The sequence below is a fragment of the Plectropomus leopardus genome, chromosome 5, assembly GCF_026936395.1.
Source record: "Plectropomus leopardus strain MGB_pleo_1.0 chromosome 5, ASM2693639v1, whole genome shotgun sequence".
Classification (NCBI taxonomy): domain Eukaryota; kingdom Metazoa; phylum Chordata; class Actinopteri; order Perciformes; family Serranidae; genus Plectropomus; species Plectropomus leopardus.
In genome coordinates, this window is record NC_142180.1 from 25,232,985 (window position 1) to 25,254,252 (window position 21,268).

The following is a 21,268-nucleotide window of genomic DNA, read 5'->3' on the forward strand; positions in this document are numbered from 1 at the left end:
ATTAGAATTAGAAATACTTAAATCAATCCCTCAGGGTTAACTGTGAATACGGTGCAGTCTCTCTGATGTAAAGCACAGATAATTAAAAGAAAGCAGAAATTGGAAGTATAAAAATAAAATATGCGCATTGTGCTACAATGTGTGTAAAATACTGACAATATAAAATATGCATAATATGATAAGTATATAAAGTGTATAAAAATATATAAATATGTGCATTAAACTAGATTATAAAACTAGTATGTAAAATTATATAAAAAATATCTATATTATGTTATAATGTACAAACCAATATTTACATTAATAGAAATTAGAATATGTACTATGTGCTTCAGCTGTTAAATATACACTTTAGAGTGGTGTTGGTAAGAATTAAGAGTGACATAGGGAAATGTTAAATAATTGAATAATTTCATTGTCGTTGTTGGACAGAGGCGGTAAATAGTTTACATAAAATGGATCAATATAATGATATATGCCTTCAAGACAAACTCCTACATCTAAACTCTCATGCTGTGTTGCTGTTGAGCCTCAAATGTTTTTGTTTTTTTTTGCAGACAGGCAGCAAGCTGGAACATTGCATTATACTACCACCTGCAGGTCAACACAAGTATTACAACCACACTATATCAGGTTGGATAGTGGGCTGATATTTTATTAGTAATTTCTGGGCGTAATACTTCAATTTAATGAATATGTCATTGATAATCACTGGGGTTATAACTCTATTAGATTTCTTATAAAATGACGAGCTGACTTCAAATGCATTTTCAACAGGAAGTTATCTTACCTGCTTACTTTGCAAAACGTTTCTCAAACCAGGAAATCCTCCGGTGAACAAACATCATACAAATACAGACCAACAGCTCTTCACTTGTGCCTTGACATCATATTTTGTAATTATGTACTACTCGTTTTCGTCTTTGTCAGACGCTTAAAACTTTCTACAGTTGGAGGAAAGCAGTGAGGTAGGGGCTAAGTGCTAAACTGTACAAAGACGCCATTTTTCTGCAGCAGCCTGCAATTATAACTTTACTCCACACGGTGTCGCCATTACACTGTTAACAAAGAGCTGTATTCTGTTTGTGTTTGTGTGTGTGTGTGTGTGTGTGTGTGTGTGTGCGTGCGTGCGTGTGTAGTAATTTGCATGTATGCTTAGTCAGCACACAGTTTTTTTTTTCACATGACAGTACTTTCCACAGAGACCTATTCTAACTCACAAGCAATTAAAATGTGGGAATATGATTTCAGCACATCCGCTTTCACAAAAAAGAAGTCCACTGAGGACCGTGGGGGAGATTTGCTAAAATAATCATAATTCTGCAGTTACGGCAGTCAAAACAGATTTAAGTCTTGACTTGCACCATCACTGGTGCCCTTAACCCATATGGTGGTCAGAGTTAAATGTCCTGAATGAATTTTTTTCACCTATATAGCATACCACCCAGTCACACACTAATATTTTCCACACATTCACACAAATATTTATAAAGTAATAAAGGCTTACAACTTTGATAAAAAAATAATAATAAAAAAATCAGTGTGTATCAAAGCTGCTCTTTGTGAACTTATAATACAACATGGAAGTTTCCTGTTGATGTTTAGGCTTGGATTTGGTGAATAATCAGGTCCAAAGTGTCTTAATGTCAAAGGTTAGACCAGTCACAGCATCAACCGGGAACAGTCTTCCTCTAACTTTTCCACTGAAACATGGAACTGAATTCAGCAATTATCCCTGAGTTAATTGTTAAATTACAATTGCTTCATGCTTCAGTGAGCTCATTCTCCAGTCTATAGTCAAACCTGTCTTTGTCAGGGCTCAAAACTTAATTATGAATTTCTAGCAAAGTCACTGTTACTGCTGCAAACATTCAATGCAAAGCCATTTTAACTCTTTAGCTTAATCTATGAGTGCATCACTTTTCATTTATCGGATGATCTTAAGTTTGTATCTGAAAGTAGCATCAAACTGAAGTCCAATTTGATATGTTCAGTACTTGAGTAAATATACTTATTTTGCATCAAGGGAAATTATCTAGTCTGGGTCCCAAAATCTCTAAATGAATCTAAAGCATATATATATAAAACTGTTTTTAACTTCCTAAGTGCTCTATCATAGGGTCCCGGACCTTTCAAAGTTGCAGTCCAGTACCTTTAAAGCTGTAATAGTTACCTCATGGCAGTCCAAAAAGCAAAACTATAAATATTTCATGATTCATGAAAACCATCTTTTTATAATGTGATCAGAACCTCAAACTTTCCCTAAGCCTTTGTTTGTCTTTCCTGAACCACTTTACCTTGTTATTACTGAAGTAAATGCAACTTCTGTTGCCCTTTTAATCCTCTACTTTGTTCTTCTTTTCTAGCACTTTCCCCTTCTTCAGAAGATTGTTGAATACGAACCATCTTCTCCTTCTTGGCCGGCAGCTCGCACACTAACATTTTCCCTGCTTTCATTCACTATTCCCTCTCGCTCTGCAGATTTCTGGCACGGGACAGCATCTTGTATTTTCCAGGGGAGACCAGCTGGCTGTTGAGCAGACCCAGGCCTCCCACTTCCCCTTGTGGTCCTTCTCTCTCTGCTGCTGCTGCTGCTGCTACATGGACAACAGCAAAAGAAGAGAAGCCAATTTAATCCCATTGTGGTTTAGATTAAAGCTCAATTACTGGCTGTCTAAAGAGGGGAAAATAAGGTTCAACATGATTTTTAGCAGGAATGCGATCAGTTTCAAGAGTCAGATGTCAGCTTGATTCTGCGTCTTTCTATTTTGCCAAAAGATATAACTTTTAGTCCAAATAGCATGTAGAAAAAAAGGTTAGCGGCCTAAAACGATTTCCAGCACAGCTAAGGGATTTATCATCGGCAGGAAAATAAGTTATCACAAAGACAGACCACATTTGGAGTAGCTACTGTAAACAGGAGTGTTAAGAGACAAGCTCACACTGATATACAACAGCCTCGTAAACCACTGGGGGGTAAGCGACTGTGTATTCATACAGCTGATTTAGTAACCAGTCAGACGGTTCAGTTTGGTTCCACAAAAATGTCGTTTAAGTGTCATTTAGGGAAAATATGTTTGCCATCTCTAAAGTGTGAAAATGCTGAGTTAGAGGGTTTGAATCGTGTGTGTTGAGCTCGCTGATTGGTTAAATAAACACTCACTTGTATGCAAGGCCGGTATCTCCTCTCAGGCCCCATAAGATAATACATAACTCTGTGCAATCTAAATCTGGAAACCTTAACATAACATAACAGCATTATAAAAACGTCTTGGGTTATATGCTGAAACGCGGCTGTGTGAGAGACACATATCATCCTCGCTTGATGAGATGGGTGGTCCCATGCATGAGTGCTTTACAGTTTGTCACTGTATATGTCATTTTCTTGTGTAAACATACAGAAAAAGAAACAAATATTCCCTGATCATCGTTTTTGTGCATTAATGACTGCAGCCTGTATTCATCCGCATGCCCTCAACTACACGGTGCGGTTCCTTTTGCAATGACATCATTCCGGCCTGAAACAGGACCTCGGGCTGTTTCCCAACAGAGGCCCTGTCACACACGGCCTCTAGCGACGTGCCCAAGGTTTGTTTACCTCTCCGTGTCGCTACTATTCCACTGCGGCACACGTTTTCCCCTCGACCATAAATCTATAAAGTCTTGCATGACTTGCAGGGTCGAGGCAGAATGACATGAAGCCCCAAGCCGAGGCGAGAGGAATGGCGTGTGTAAATATATAAATATATAAATCCCTGGTCGGGGTCACTGGTGGTAGTGGTGAGGATGGCTCGCAGCCAGATAAGCTGCTTCTGCTCTCCCTCCGGCTCTCCTTCCCTTGGCTGCCCTGAAAGAAATGTGCCATTATCCAGTGAGGCCCCTACAGCCGGGCCCCCGAGCACAGAACTGCTGTCCAAGACAACTTGCAAAGGCCAAGAGACTGGAGACTGGATGCTGGAGACGAGAGCTTCACGTACCTCCTCAGACTGTTTACGGCCACCTCGACTACGGCCAAAAGCTGCTGCTGCTGCCCCACTACCTTTCCCTCACTACCTTTTTCTTTCCAGTAGGTCATTGCCAGTGAGAGTAAAACGTCTGCAAAACACACCAGCTGTGTAGGCATTCCCGACTTCAAACTGGATTGATCTCTAGAAAATTAAACAAGTTTCGAGAGTGCACGGCTTCATCATTCCAGCCAGGCATCACCTCCTGCAGTTCAAACTGCAGCTGAATTCAAACTTTGCTCTGAGCTACTAAATTGCAAGAGACATGAATACCATGACGCCTGGCATGACAGAGAAAAATGACACCGAATGGTGAAAAATCTTTGCACCTTTGTCCTGCCTCACTGTTCCTCAGACAATGAACAAGCACTTGAGATATTTCAGATATGAAGATGAAAGCCAAATGCCAATCTACTGTCTGATTTAGATAGTAAATCACACAAAGCCTGACATTCGCAAAATTAATTTATTCAGTAATTTTACTGGTTAAAATCATCTGGTCTGTGGGTTTTGGAGAAGAAGAGACCTTTGCAGATAATTTGGCTTTCATTAAAAATCTGCTGAACAGCTAACAGCCAGTTGACTGCAATCTGCGGTCTGCTGCTGTCCGATGCCAATATCGCTATCATGTTGTTGTACTTAATTGTACTGTAATGATATTTGTTTTGGTTAAATATGTTGGTATATTGTACATAGTGTTCTTTGGATATTTTATTTGTTATTTCTGTTCTCGGATAACCTTTTATCTTTTATCTTATTATTTTCTTATATTCTTGTATTTATATTTTTCGCTGTTCATACTCATTTCATTGTTACGCAACATTCAGAGTAAAAGGCAAAGGAGGAATATTATTGTGCAAAAAAACAAAACAACGCCTTGACATGACTTGACAGGATCTGTTCTGGACCCATTAATGGAACCAAGGTATCGTGCCTGCTGACTAGCGCTTGGAGGCCTCAAGGAGCTGGTCACAGCTCAGCATTAACAATTACCTTATTGGCTCAACACATGCAATGCAAACATAATATTTGACCTGAGAAAGAACTACACCAGTTGCCACTAAGTCAGCAATAAAAAATATGACTATAAGGTAATTGCATGAAATCAGTATGTTGCTTGCTGAATATCTCCCTCAGTAATGTGCAGGGAAACTGCACTGAGCTGCATACTGGAAGATTTAAAGATTAGATTGTAGCTAATCTCTTGTCGTATCATCACTTTCACTTTATCAGCAGCCGAGGCTGTACTGGATGACAACACCACCATCCGAGAGCTTGGAGCCCTTGGAACAAGCTACTTTTGACCTCTGATTAGCTCTTATCAGGATGAGACCAACATTTGCAACTATAATAAGAAACCGGTTATTGTAAGAAGATTTTAGATAAAACTCCTTCATAATAAGATCTCAGTAGAGTCCACATATCAGCCAGTGGAGATCTTCAAGGTGCATTGGGGTTGCTTCAGTAATGCTGGGGAATTGAAAACAAACTACTTAGTGTTTTTTCTACAATGTCTGCCCTTCAATCTGCGAGGCCCATGTTGCCTGATGGTTCCCGCTGTGGGATCAACACTGCAGCAGCTCGCACAGGGCTATCTCAAGGTAAAAAACTCACAATGTGCCCAGGAGGTGGGCTCCAGCCTACAACATCTGTGCGTTCCAGCTCACTCCATACTACTAAAATATATAATATGCCTGAAAAAGATTTAGTATGTCCAAATACAAAGTACGTCAGATGCAGTATGCCAAAAGTACCAGGATGTTCTACTACATCGGTGCGGATTTTGCAGTATGCAAGCCAGCACAATCCTGGAGGATACATTACATCGACTGAGCCTCAACCTGATAACAGCTGATTGACAGCTGACAAAAGCCACAATGATAGATAACAGCACATTCAAGTGACTGATTAGAAATGCTGATTATAAGGATATTAACTGATTAAGTGAACAAAACAATCAGAGATCACCAAGAACAAAAAAAATGAAAATAACAATGATAGAGAAATGCATATTTAAGCTAATTTTGCTGTCATGAATGTAAAAAACGTTAGAATGCAAAGTAACAACAGTGAAGGTCGATCTCTGTTTATGATGAGCTCCATGAGTGGCATTTTGTTTTATCTCCATGGAAACAGACATATGAGCAAGGGGGTCAAAGTTCAGGGGGCAGTGTTATGCATACTGCACACAACAGTACTTTGTAAGGGAAGCTGCAGTCCCTACTAAAATTAAAAAGAAAAACTCGTGATTTGGAACGTCAGTATCCTAATCATTGTTGTTGTCATCATGCTCGCCAAAGCCAAACGGCCAAATGTCCCCCCCCGTCTCAATCTCCCACAGCAGAGTGGTGTAATTATAGCTGCAGTAAACCAACCACTGCTACCAAAGAGGGATATTCTAAAATTAATCAGATTTAGGGTCACTCTGGTCTGTCATCATTGATTATAGTTGCAAAAAAAAAAAAAGTAACAACAATTTGGATAAATGAATGGATCCGCTCCAAAGGCAAACAGCTGCAGGTTAGTGAGCTGGAAAAATTTAAGTAAAAATAAATGCTGTCAGTGAGTTAATTGAAAATGAAAAGGAAAATAGGATGCCGTCCAATAGGAACAAACTTTCTAGTTCATTTCAATGTAAACAGTCTACATAACAACACTGTCATTGTGGAAAAATGGTATTTTGAAAGATGCTGGTCCCTCACCATAAACATGTGTACTTTCATAAATAACTGTTGCGGTGATGGTTTCCTGTTAGTGTTAATTCAGGCACAAATTTTTGTGAAAATATCAGAAAGCAGGTATGTTGGTTCAAATCATTGTTAAAATCTGTTGCTTGTAGCAGCTTTATTGAAATGCAACCTATGTCTAAACACACTGAGCCTCAGTAGAGTTTCACAGCACAAATGCTAAAACTGATCGTGAAATAATTCCCTCAGCACATAATAGTTAGAGCAGACAATTCATCAGATTTGAGTCTTATGGGCTTAATTATAAAATAACATATTCATACTGTTATTTCAAATTACACAAGGCCACGACACCGGCTGACGAAGCTGCATTAATAATGTTGGTATGTGTGAGTGTGCCTGAATGTCTGTGTGTGAGAATAGAAAAGGGGTTAATTAGTTTGCCTCTTTGCAGAAGCAATACTTTTGGCTACGGAGTAGGAAGACTAGCTACTGTCTATAATAGTAAGGGAAAAACAACAGAGGCGAGCTGCTCATTTCTGGAGGCATTTTAATTGCTAGAATACAGCGCCAAGCTAAAAATGTCTCCACTGGCCTCCAGCATGAGAAAGGAACAGAAGCTGCTCTCTGTAACACCTCCGAATCAATGCTGCAGAATATTTTTAATCATCGCAGTACTCTGAAATATAACACACTTACAGGGTGTTCACTTAAAGGTCCAGTGTGTAGGACTGAGGGCGATATAGTGGCACAAGTGGTATATAATATAAGCATGTTTATCTTAAGTATATAATCACCTCAAAATACGAATTATTGTGTTTTTGGTACGTTAGAATGAGCCGTTTATATCAACATAGGGAGCCATTTCTTGTCCACAGAGTCCGGCATGTTACAGCACCACTACAGTAGCCCAAAATGGACAAATCTAACATTGGTTCTAGATAGGGCCATTAACGTTTTCACATTGGTACAGACAGGCGGCATTGGAAAAATACAGATATAAAACTGTTTCATTCAATGTTTCTAGTGGTTTAAATCACTTGGCCTGTTTATTTTGGAGAGGAATAGACTTCTGCTTCTGATAACTCGGCTCCAAATAAAAAGCCTCCTAACCGTCTGGATCTTAAGTTATCAGAGAAAAAAGTGTGCACACATTAGCAGATGTTGGGTTAATGGCCCGTCTGCGGTGACCCAAATAGCATCTGAAAAACACTGATATTTTAACATAAAACTGCTGTATTCTGTGTTTTTACCATCATCAGGTGTGTTTGTTTGGAGAGGAATAGATCACTGAGGATAATTTGGCTCAAGGTAAAAACCTCCTGAACGTCTGAATCAGAAATAAGGTTTAACACACATTAGCAGGTGCTGGGCTAGTGGCCTGTCTGCAACGAGCTAAACAGTGTTTGAAAAACACCAATTTGTAGCATTAAACGGCTTTAACAGTTTTACCCATGTCAATCAACTGGTCCGTCCATTATGGAGGGGAAGAGACCTCTGCAGATAACTTGCTGCACGGTAAAAACCTGAACAATGAACACTGCAGGAATTCTAACCAGGAGTTTCAACTGGTTGCAATCTGCAATCCTCACTGCTAGATGCCTCTAAGCCTCCCCAGTATCTCACATACTGCTCCTCTAATAACAGTGCTGACTTTCTTCCTCTGTCATAAAAGCTACTGTTGTCTGATACTGTGCACATCTAAGTCTAATCTACGAATTCTTCTCGGCCAATTCATCAGACAGAAGAAATAACCACACTGTGGGTTTCAGACTGCTCAGCTCAGCCATGTAAAATCACTACACTGCAATCCCACCGACATTCGCCTGCCCCCTTTTTTTTACGTTTTTCTGAGTCGATGAAAGTATGTCCAGTGAGGGTCAGAAGCACCGGTGGCTCCTGCGGCTGCAACATTGACTGTCTGTGTCACTGCGGGTGTGTGACTGCACAGCACTAAGTGACTTTCTCCGAGGCAGTTTCCCCCTTCGAGCGCTGAAAACAGGATGTAAACAGTTCCAGCTCAATGGAGGCCACAAAATAATAAAGTTAAATCCGACACAGGCTGAAGAACAAGACCGTGCCTGTGCTCCCCATTTATCCACTCCTAATCATGTAAACCAGCTCTCCTCCGTGTCTGTTTCAGTTTTACACCCCCTCCCGCTGAATCCTTTTGCTTCTGATGTCTCTCTTCTTCCGTGTGTTTCTACAGGGACCCCAAGAGGACCCTGTCCTCAGTCTGAGTCTCATTACTAAGTGGCTCCCTCCCTGATTCATCTGACTGTTACACCCACTAATTTCCATCCATCTGATGGTCCAATTTTACCCCAACTAAAATTTAATCTCATTAAACTATTGAACAATTTCCTACCTGATACACACTGTTAGTTACAGTGACATGGCAGAGAGACATGATCCTTTGGGAACAAAATGTTGGAACATGACAAATATTACAGTGTCATTTTATGATATTAGAAGGATTGCTACTGTAGGACCACTTCTGTCTCAAGCTGACACAAAAAAATGAATGCACACCTTTATAATCTCTACTGTAAAGCTGTTGGCTGCCGACAGTTTGCTAATAATGCAGCCAACCGAGTAGTGACAAAGACCAGAGAGAGAGATCATATTTAACTTCTATTTTAAAGGCCGAAGGTGAAGAATTCAGTGGCATCTAGTGGTGAAGTTAGAGACTGCAACCACATTAAACTTTACTTGTGTGCCAAGCAAGTAAGAGAACTACAATGGCCACTGTGAAAATGTGGAATTGGAAAACACGTGAATGAGCCTATCTTGAGTCAGTGTTTGTTTTGTCCATTCTGGGCTACTGTAGAAACAACGTAGCAGACTCTGTGTGAGAGGACCTGCTCCATTATGTAGACATAAGTGACTAATTTTAAAGAAACAAAAACACAACAATTCTTATTTTCAGATGCTTATCCACAAATGAAAACATAGTTTAAAAAATGATTTATCATCCATACACAAAGGACCTTTACTTTAAAATGCTGATGCAGCTGATTTTAAGATTTTCTCAGCAGTTTTTAAATCACAAGTGGCATCTGGCCTATTTCCCCTTAGTTTTAAGTCTTATCCTTGGTCTTTCTATTTTTCTGTTCATTTATTTTATTGATTATTTGATTTAATTTTTTAGTTGTATTCATTTAATTAATATTTTTTAGTCTTGCAAAATTCTGTTTATTGTTGTCTTTTATTTATTGTTTTTTACTTTGTTGCCTGTTCTCATCCTGCTCTGTGAAGCACTTTGGGCTGCATATTTTATGAATAAACATACATAAAATAAAGCTGTTGAGAAAAATCTTTATTTTTAGGAATCAGCTTTCAAAGAGTTGAGATTTCAAGTATCCCAGATTTTTCTAGCTGTACCCCTGTCCCACTTTCATTCCTCTCTCCTGTTCCTGGCCCTGAAATTCCAGCTTAAAACCATATGGCCGTCGCCCACAGGGAGACTGACCAAAGTGGGCTGAACGGTCTGGTATATAACATTCAGCATTGTCTACCGCAGCATCAAAACACTGGCAGCTGAGTCTTTTCTGTCATGGCCTACTGCTTCCAATGCTGAGGTTTTCCCAAAACCGCTCATCTCAAGAGCCACTTCTCACCACGCTCTGGGTCATTCACAGAATTCCTTCCCTGTGGACTGAACCATTCATGATTTGTGAGGGTTTCTAAGGAATGACCTATTTTCTGTGTTTGTGTTGACACTTTAACCATCAGATCGGACATTATTTTGGGATAAACCTTTTTGCATGTTGTCTCAAAACAAGGCCTTGTGTCATTTTAAACTATATTTGATGATAGGATATGCTATTATTCCAAATTACCAAAGTCATTCACGTAGCCACATGAATGTATCTATCCACTCCAGGTAGAGTTTCTTTTTTATCTGCCTCTTTAACCCCTCAGGCAGATAGATGTGATGTATGTGTGAGATAATGCCTTTCAGATAGGTAGTTTCTTACTTTTTACAATCACAGGCAGATGTGCTGTGTAGCAAGCTCAGAAATGCCCTGGTTACCATAGAGATCATCTCTCATAGTGTAACAAGGTCAATTTACTATTAGGCCTTAAGGATAATATATTCAGCAGGGGTATATTTTGCATCTATGCAGAAATTAATGAGAAAGCTATGAACTCACACATTGTAAATCACCCTGAAAAAGCCGAAGCTAAATGAGTAAATAGTCATGTAAATAAAATACCTCAATGATTTCCATTCCCAATTGTTTTGACGCCACAGTTAAAAACATAGCTCCTCATATGCACAGCTTTCACAGCGTGCATGTGAATAATATTGTTCTAAATGAGGGATGACAGTGGTTTTCAAGGCCGCTGCCAGCGAAACTCCCACAAATGTCCCCACGGGTCCGGTGTTTATTTCGTTATAAATATATGTGTTTATTTTTGTGGAGCTCTCCATTCTGCAGCCTGGACGCGCTGAGGCAGCAGTGAGCCCTGATTAACCCCTCCTGAATCCTCAGCACTTGGTTTTAATTATTCTTGTTGCAAAAAATGTCAAATGCGCAAGACAGTCAAGTCATGAATCAGTCACTTAACAGCATGTCTCCAGAGGCAAAACTGCAGTGTGCAAGAGCTGACTTTTGTGACTTGTGTCGGAACCTTTAATCCCCGATTCTTTATTGCAAACATTTCTGTGATGGAGCTCGGTTTCCATACAATATTGTCCCCTCTAATTCAGAAGAGATTATCCTAAAATCTATTAAGTGAGGGTTTTTAATTGCAATGGTGCATCATGTATTGCCTTAACCATCGAGTTGCTTCTGAACAGAAAATTTGTCTTCCCTTTATAAAGAAAACACTAGTGCATCTTCCCCCCGAGCAACATAAAATACTGCCTGCTGGAGTGATAGATTGACCATAGAAAAGACATTCTCAAATTTATGATGTTAAAGGGTCAGTACACTCAAATTACAGGAAAAAAAACGTGTTCTGTGAACTAACCAGAGTAAAGACCAAACCAAAGAATCGCAATAAATTACCAGCCTTTTACAATGTTACAAAGAAAAGTTGTTCTGAACTGGCCGGCCTCAGCCTGTAAAGTGACTAGCGACTGGTTTTAGAACATAAGGTATATCACCTGTTTCCACAGCCAACTGGCATGTAGCGAAGTCTGCTGCGAAGTCACTTTCGAACTGTCTGATGATAGTGTCTTTGCCTTTGCTGCATTCTCTGACAACAGCTGTCCGTCTCTGCCGAACCTGGGCAACAAAATTCGCCAAAAAAGCTGGAAATTAGAATAACGGAAGTACAGCGTTGTTGTCATGGAGACGATACACCATCTCTTTCTAGTGAAAACTGGCAGGTTTTCAGAACGTTTCACAGCGGCACATTGCAAATACTTGCACGTTTGAGTTCATCTTATTACTACGGATGTAAATCACTGGTTTCATCATGATAAGATATTTGTATATTACTTTTTTATATCACAAAGTCTACCACGAAACTATTTTGATTCGATTCGATTTAGGGGCTGATATTATCTGCTAATTTAACACAATTGGTTACAGGAGAAGCTGCCACCCCTGTCTTTGCTTTTGGCCAGAAAAGATAAAAACAACTTATACATAATTGGAAATAATTAAAACTGGGTAATTCTGTTTGAAAACTCTTTCTGGAAAAATTTTTTTCATTTTAACTGAAACCATGATCTTTTCTGCTAAAACTTCAGGGCTGTCTGACTTGAACAGAAACTTCTTCCAACATCCCCAAAACATGGATTAACAACAAGATCACTAAATGTAAACTCAACACTAACTGTCCAGGATAATAAACAAAACGACCGTCTTTTGTATGGTATTTTCCCCCACACATATACAACGTGCTAATGATATTAGCATAAGCCTATGACATTTTACATTGCCGAAATCAGCTTAGCGGCTAGCGGACTTTCCCTCTACCTATAACTTAACCAGTTAACTATTATTTATGCTTTGACTGGCTCGCCGTTGGTTTAAGTCCCTGCACTTCCCGAACAGCACGGGTAATTTACAGTCTTACATGCACGTTTTTTGAGTCAACATTGCTGAAACAGAGCAGCTAACTTAATGTTAGCAAGAAGTCGGTGAAGTGGCCCGGCAGGTACTTCCTGTTTCCTCACTACGCCTTTTGTTTACATATGACGTGAGCCGTCTGTTGGCTTGCAGTTTCTGTTTCAAAAGGAAAATGTTTCCACACCTTACCGCACTAATGATTCATTTCATGGATGTATTATAAGGAAGTTGTTATCCTCGGCACCTTTCTCTGGGCTGCTCGCCATCAACTGCCGGACGCTGTGTGACGGTGACACAGACTTTCAAAATAAGAGCGCGCCTGAAAGAGGACGATATGCATCTCTGTTTACACTTTGCATTTATGTTATTTGATCGTTGCTCATTTAATTTATATATCTATGCAGATCGATGGATCGTTACACCCCTACTTATCACAAATCTTTTAAAACCTCAGCAGATAAAACAACAACAACAAAAACGTTGCATATTTTGCAGCATATTTTGAGCACACTGCCCTTTTATCAGGTTTTGGAGAGCAGATACACTTCATAATGGTGGATTCAGTATGAAAAAAAAATAGTTTTAAGACAAGGGACACTAAGTTAAAGCACTGGTTCCCGCAACACTGTCCAACCAAGTGCAAGCCTAAGGGGTTGAAAAATGAAGTCAATGCAAAAGTGGCAAAAACTGCAGTTCCTTCAGAGGCCAGTCCATCCCAACAGACAACCATGTAAAAATGCCCAAATTTACGACTGAAATAACCACATTTACAGCCTGATACAATAATCTGCTTTGGTGTTGATAGCTAATTTTAGTGTTCATGACAACTGAACAGGGGTGAATTTAACATAACTCCCCCATTTACATTTTATTAAGGCGAAATTTACACAAATTTAAGGGCGGAGCCTCTTGAGTGACAGCCTGTCTGTGAGGCATCACCACAGTGTATGAGTCAGATCCACTCCTTGCTCTTTCACAGCTCCAGCCTCTCGTCTTAATTTGGTTCCTTCTGACTCCAAGATTAACCTTCTTGGAGTCAGAAGGAACCAAATTAATAATTTGTGATATGCAAACTGACAAACTTGGGGCTTTAATATGAGAGTCCACAAACCAGTGTGTTACCATTAGCTACATCCATTATTTTTACAGTTTATGGGCAAATTGAGTCTTAATCAGGTTTTAGAGAGCAGATGCTATACTTCATCCTGGTGGATTCAAAATGCAATAAATCATTTTCAGATAACAAACTCTAAATGAAAGTAGTGGTGCCCGCCATGTCTTGTTACAACACCCACGTCAAGTGCGCTGACCTTTTAGCTTGTGGGATGAAGAATTTCTGTTTGCATCATTCCAATGAAAAATTTCTTGCAATCAAGATAACATCGAACTCGCCAAGAACATCATGAAATGAAAAGTTTATCATATTTCATTTCTTAAAAAATACAAAGGTTCATCACTATCCATCTACCAAATAATGCCGAGATGAAATCAGTATGCTTCAAATATTTGTATCAACAATTTAAAAAGTGAAATTCCATCATCACATCAGTGACATTAAATGTATACATCCAAACAAAACAACATAACTGAATTTGGATTATATCTTTATTTAAATTTCTCTGGTTTAGAGCCTATAGATATAATCTTTATACAAAAACTAAACATGAATCATACCTACAAGTAGACATATAAACAGGAGATTGGCTGACCAGCACCTACTTTAAGGCACTAATTCAATAAAGCATAATGGTGCATGGAGCCACATGACCAGCTGAGAACTTTTTGGTTTCCATGAAGCTGGAGGGGCATCAAACACCATGACGTTTCTACATCCTCATCCTCATTTGGTCTATTAGTCAGGCTGCAGTAATACACAGATGATTTAGATGTAGGGGAGCAAGGGAGGGGGCTCGCACACCACTTTACCGCAACCACTTCCAGCTGTTTCTTGTTGTAAATCAGTGTTTTAAATGTGTAGCAGTCCCCGGGGACCAAGGTTCACCATGGGATACCCTACACCCCACCCCCTAATATAGTACCCAGCCTCTCTCTAGTCGCAGCTTCGGGGCCTCACAATCACTACCAGGTGAGATTCTCTGTCTTCCTGTCTCCTTCCCCCCTATCAGGTTTGTGGTCTGTCTGATCTGTTGTCAGTCCTCCAGGGGTCTGCATGCTGTATGAGAACTGTACAGGAGACCTTATTCACAAATTAACCTCATCTATCAACACAGGAAGGGTAAAAGGAACACAGATGAATCTTTGAAGTGGGAACGGGGCAGTGTTACCAGCTTCAAAAACACAGTTGGGTATGTAACCCTTTATCATTACAACGGCCCTTTAAAAGCCCTGCCAAGGCATCTGGCTTATGTTTGGACCTGGAATTGGATCCGTTTGTGTGGCAACTCCACCAGCCACCAGCCGGAGAAGGTACGGGCCAAAGCACACTGTGCAGGTGAAATTAAAAATGCATCTACATGTGAAATAAAAACATACAAGCATATATATATATACACATCCTTCACGCAACATGAAACATGTCTCATAGCATTAGTATATACAGTATTTGTGGCTCATAGTGGCAAGCGGGGGTGATTGCACAAAAACCTTGACAGCGCTGGCGCTTCCAACCTTGTAGGAGTAAATATCAAACTTCTTGTGTTTCAAATAAATTAAACACCATTTTCAAAATGGTTGTCTCATCCTTCTTTGATTAAAGGTATTTAAGAAGTTAAAAAAACACAATAAAATAAAAAAGAGAAGACAAAAATAGAGGCCAAATTTCTTAACATTTGATTGGCAATATAGTAGTGGTATGATGCGTAAAGTCCGAGAAAAATTAAAGCCATCTGCATCAATGGTTTTTACCTCTGCAGTCCATTTCACACAGGGGAAACATAAATCATTCACAAACTCCACGATTAAATTTATACATTTTTTAAAAGGCATTTGACCCAGATTGGACATAAGATCTGCCCTTAAGGATTAAGACTTAGTATATGTCCTGCCATTAAAGGAGCAGTGTGTAGGATTTAGTGGCATATAATGGTGAGGACTGCAGCTTGCAACCTGATGAAACTTCTTCCATGTACCTACCGAGCCTGAACTCCTGGTTACGATTCCTTAAGTGTATATTGTTCAGGAGGTTATTAGTGGGAGCCGAATTATCCACAGAGGTCTTACTCTTCGAAACAAACAGACCCAGTGATTAAAAACAGCAAAATAACTAAATAAAGTAGTTTCATGTTAAAAATCAGTATTTCTCTAATGCTGTTTGGCTCGTTACTGATGGGCAACTAGCCCACCACGCGCTAATGCGAATGAATAATGCAATTTCACATTAAAAATCTGTGTTTTTTCACTGCTATTCAGCTCATCGTGAGTGGCTGCTGGTTGCAGTGGCTGACACAGAAACAAACACAAATGGCCCTATCTAGAGCCGATGTTTGTCCATTCTGGGCTACTGTAGATATGTGGCAGTGCAGCATGGTGATCTTTACAGACCAGGCTCATTCTAAGGTTATGAAAACACAACGCTTTCTATTTTCAAGTTCAATAATGAAAACATCCTTATAATATCCCCCTGAATTCTACACACTGGACCTTTACTACAGATTCAGAATAATTGGCACTGACAAGATGATGCAGCAAGTCAGACACACTTAAGCAGTGATACAACATGATACTAGGAATAATTGCTGGAAGTAGAAATCCACTCACACCCGTGAATCAGAGTTCATCAGTGTAGTGTGAGTTATCGGGCACAACAAGCCTGTATAGTCACTTTTAAAAACATTATATTGTTTGTCAGAGTAGATACCCAGACCTGTTTGGGCAGTTAGCAGAGCTGGCAGAAAGATATCGTAAGCTAATTTTACATCAGAGGATTACCTCTGAACCATGATGATGTTTAAGTCGGTATACGTCTCCTCTCAAAGCAGCTTTGGGGCCTGCACCTGACATTTTTGAGTCTTTTTGCCAACAGGATGACATGATATATGGAGATAATTAGCTCATCTACTGTAAACTGGTTGCCACTCCAATAAATTGTTATAATTTGCAACCCTTTTCTAGAGTGTAGCCTGTTTAAGGTGCACTAAAATCAAGCTAATCAACAAACTGTGCCTTTACCTAAATGTATAAACATTCTTGTCTTTGCTCCTCTAATTCTTTATATTTCTTTCATCGATGCCAACATATTTGGTTATCTACATACAAAATATAAAAACATACAAAATATGTTAAAGCTACATTAAGCGACACATCTGATTTTGACTTAAAATCAGAGAACTGCGAAGTAAAAAAGTTGCTAGTACTACAAATCCAACTGAGAATCAACACCCAAATCTTCCTATTCCACATCTCTGAAGTTTTCAGGCTGTTTTTGTTCGTCAGTCCGTACAGGTGAAACCCAACCCCTCTCAGTGACCTATTAAATAAAATAGTGGGCAGTTATTTCCTGCAAACACACCGAGAAACAGATTTCACACTCACTGCGAAACGTCGTGCCTAGTAAACAAGTGTATCAAACCAAAGAGAACACATTTTTTCTCAGGAGGTGGAGGCATAAAGGTGAGTAAATATCAGACTTACATTTGTCTGTTTCGCAGGAAAGGACTCTCTTTGGAAAGCCCATGTCCCTTTGTTTCTGCTGCTGTAAATTTGGAGTCTTTCGCTTAATGCGGCTTTAAGCACATACACTTTAACATCAACAATGATGTCTTTAACACAATATGCTCCTCTCTCTCTTACAGGAGAAAAGGAGGTCATTATGATGTCTTTAAAAAAAGGGGGCTCAGGCACCTGGGAATGGGATGCAGCCCCCTCAGTCAGTCCAGTGGTTGGGGAGTAGCCGGGGTGTGAGTGGTTGACACAGAAGGAGGAAGCTGGGGGCTCGGAGGCTGCAAGCTACAGACCTGATCCCTAGCTTTACTCCTTTCAAACAGACATACAAAAGGGCTGGTTGCAGGATTCATATAGACACTCTAAAATTTAACATCTCACACTCATGGGACTTCTCACATAGAATCAGGGGTCTGCAGTGGGCAGCCAGCTGAGTCAGGGCTGTGAGTGACCCAGGTTTTTCCCTGAATACATGCTGCTGACTGCACAATAAAGGTTGAAGCCCCAGAGGTTGACCCTATCACACAGGTTTGGGGTCTGCAGGCTGCAGCCTCTGTTCCCTACCATCAGCCCCTATCACACAGGGCCTGGATTGTGGTGATAGTTGTAATGGTTGGTGTGCTCGGAGTCTGCAATCTGCAAGCTGGGTTTCCTCTCTGGCTCTTCGCTATCAGCTGTGTCTGTCCTCATGCAACGTGGAGGACGCTTCTTGAAGAAGTCTGACACATAGCGCACCTGCAGAGGAGAGGAGAGGAGAGGAGAGGAGAGGAGAGGAGAGGAGAGGAGAGGAGAGGCATGTTAGGCAGGGATACTGAACTTGCTTTGTTTGGGGGCCACCTTTGCAAAACGAAGCCATGGGCCAGTCACAGAAGCCCCATTTATGTGTTTAAGATGTTTCTAGGATTTTAGGTCATTTGAAGTATTTTAGCAAGTTTCTATGATTTTAGGATGTTTGTAGGATTTTTTTGACATTTCAAGAATTTTAGGACATTTCTACTATTTTAGGACGTTTTGAGGAGTTCAGGATATTTCTAGGACTTTAATAAACAAGAATCTTATGTATACTAAGAAATACAAAAACAATTCCCAGAAGGAATAAATGTATTTTTATCGTGAATTAGAAAATGGTTGGGGGGCCATGCAGCACCCTATCAGGGGCCAGATTTGGCCTGTGGGCTATAAGTTTAGTATCACTGATGTAAGGGATACAGAGGAGGTAAGGGCTGGGCTGGAAACTGTGATTGCATGTGTCTGGACAGGTCTGTGCACAGCTGTTAGGTGAGACACTCACACACATACACACATGTGAGAGGAACACACAGAGAGCAGGCACAACCCCTGAAGGCCATAAAACAGTATGCCCAGGAGGGTCTCTAATTGCGCACAACACTCTGAAGGCCAAAAGCACGGGCTCACTTCCCAATTCATCATACATGGACACACACACTTGCACCAACACACACTCTACCACTCCAGAATTTCCACAAGGCCGTGCTGACAGTGGCTCACTCAAAACAGGGAAGTGGCCAAACAATAAAGAAGCCCAGCTGGATGAGGTGAGCAGAATGAACTTATTGCCTGAGAACCTGCCGGTGCGAGTGTGTGGGTTTCTATCGAGTCACACTTTGCTGCCGTCACACTTCACTCCCCTCATGTTTCCTGTCTATATGGATTTTTACTGCCAGGCTGAAATATGGATTCTTCGGGGGCTGTTTCACTTTGACGGGAGTATCACTAACAGAGAGAATTTTCCATTAAATGTCATTTTTATGGTCTGGACGCACCCATGTTTGCTTTTCCTAAAGGCAGAAACCACATGAGTAAGATTCAAAGTTAAGATGTCATCAGGTCTGAGGCTGGAGCTACTTCACTGGAAATTAAATGTCAAAAATCGTGAGCATGATTTCTAATAACAAGTATTATTTTGCTAGCTTACAGCTGATGACATACTTTTTTTCACTATAAAATTTCAAATTTGGCCTCTAATCACAATATAACCACCTCAGCATTGTGATACCAAACTATATTAGAAGCTGTGACTGTCTGATATCATGGAAATATCATGTAGGAATTCTTAAAAGTTCCCCTCGATTAAAAATAATGTGTTTTTCTTCTGTTTATGTCGCCTAAAATGTCTGACTGTGACTATACTGACTTGTATCTGTGCAAAAATTGTCACTGGAGAGTTGTTTTCACATTGCTGAAGCGGGCAATATCTAAACACTTCACTAAAATCTGAGATTTACACGTAACTCTGGCAAGCTAGATTAGGTATGTCACTAATACGACGCCAATCGCTGTCTAATATGGGAAATATTATTCTGTTGGGAAACAGACTTTTAATACAACACTGGCAAGAAAACCTCAAGCTTCCAGTGCAGAGAGGACTTGTCAGTACTGAGAGCAGAGTTTGCATAGTCAAGTGCATCAGCAGGTGAAAGTTTTGATAGCAAAGATGGTGGAGTGGACCAATATAAACACTCCGTAACATCATAGAACAAGAATATTCAAATTGCTTTGCGTGGGGGTCACTTTCGCAAAATGACAGGAGGCCAGGAACCAGTAAATATACAAGCATTAATAATATTTAAGAGTATATTAAGTAAATGAATTGCCCGTTTTCACTCTTTTGCTTACTGTCTTTGCTCATCTTTGCCAAAATGCAAATCCAGTCGCAGCAGCCCCGCACAGGCCAGATGTGTGCAGGGGCATATTTTATGCACTCTGGCACCTTATTTAGATTCAAAGTACGAAAGCAAAAAATAAAAAATATCTCTGTGTGAATCAATTTGGTTGGGCCACGAAGCACCCTATCACGTGCCAGATTTGGCACATGTGGTAGAAGATATTACTGAATGTTTCACAGCAACTTATGAGTGTCAGCCACTGCCAGTTACAAGCTAACAAGCTTCTGGACAAGAAATAAACAATGCTCACTACACTTTCCACTGTGACAAATCTGCTAGTCACCAATTTCGGTGCACAACAAACTCCTCATCTGAATCTGGGTCTGACTGAGGCTCAGACATGTATGGGTGATTCTCTCTTATGCTGGCCATCTTGATGCAAACTGCTCTTTCACGTGTCAATCTAGCACTAGTCTCACATAGCCATACCTCTCTCCACACTTTGTTTTAGCGCTGTGCCAGCACTGGAGAAAAGCGGAAAGCGAAACCTACCGCGAGCAGTGGGAATGGGGCGCGAGGCCAGACCCAGAGTTTCTCAATGAGTGAGAAAAAGTAGATCTGCCTCCCGGAGTTTTTAAAAAAAGTTTTTATGAGGGAAAACCACGTTAAACAAAATATTAATCAGAGCAGATTATTTTTACATATTTCATAATGTGTCTAGAGGGGGGAATTTAAATGTTGCAATGTTTGCCCTTGAGAGAAGTTGTTGTCGTGGAGACTCACGTTGAGTACAGCAACAAGTGCTCCCTGCAGCAGCCCCACCAGCACGTCGCTCCAGTGGTGCTTGTAATCAGAGACTCGGGTGTAACCCACATACACCGCAAAGGCCACCAGGAAGAACTGGATGGTGGGCCGGAGAAGTCTGGCCCACTTAGCTACCAGTCTCGCCTGCACGTAGAGCTGGAGGAAGGGGAAGAAGAGTAGAGGGTGGAAGATCATGAGGGAGGTTGAGGGGAGATGAGACAAAAAAGAGAGATCAGGAAAAACTGTCAACTTGCTATATCAATGAAAAAAGATGTCACACATGGTTTTGGTCTCCTTAAAAGGTTATCACACCATAAAAAAAGGTTAGGATAATGCAATGGTGTTTACATCTACATCTTTTTTTTGCACTGACGTGTTATATGTCAGCTCATAAAGCAGTGAAGTAATGCAGCAGTCACATTTCTGTTTTGCAAATTGTGTTCTGTATTTGCTTAAATAGATAGCCTGTTGCACTATAAAGTTCCAGGGTAGATGGT

General features: G+C 40.3%; 1 protein-coding gene and 1 long non-coding RNA gene across 3 annotated transcripts in view; both read right to left on the bottom strand.

The window, feature by feature from the left end:
- Positions 1-332: 332 nt before the first annotated feature.
- On the bottom strand, positions 333-13,032 carry LOC148189581 (uncharacterized). Its single transcript, XR_015776640.1, has 3 exons — positions 12,965-13,032; positions 11,808-11,928; positions 333-2,597 (listed from the first exon to the last, which is right to left on the bottom strand). It is a non-coding gene; the product is annotated as an uncharacterized LOC148189581 (long non-coding RNA).
- Positions 13,033-14,307: 1,275 nt separating this feature from the next.
- plpp2b (phospholipid phosphatase 2b) overlaps positions 14,308-21,268 on the bottom strand; it is a 34,904-nt gene continuing 27,943 nt past the window's right edge. For both annotated transcript variants that reach the window (XM_088077796.1, XM_042481412.2), the window contains 2 exons: positions 20,751-20,927; positions 14,308-18,075 (listed from right to left, as the gene is read on the bottom strand). In XM_088077796.1, coding sequence (XP_087933922.1) covers positions 17,917-18,075; positions 20,751-20,927 — 336 coding nt within the window. In that variant the 3' untranslated portion in view covers positions 14,308-17,916. The remainder of the gene's footprint in view (positions 18,076-20,750; positions 20,928-21,268) is intronic.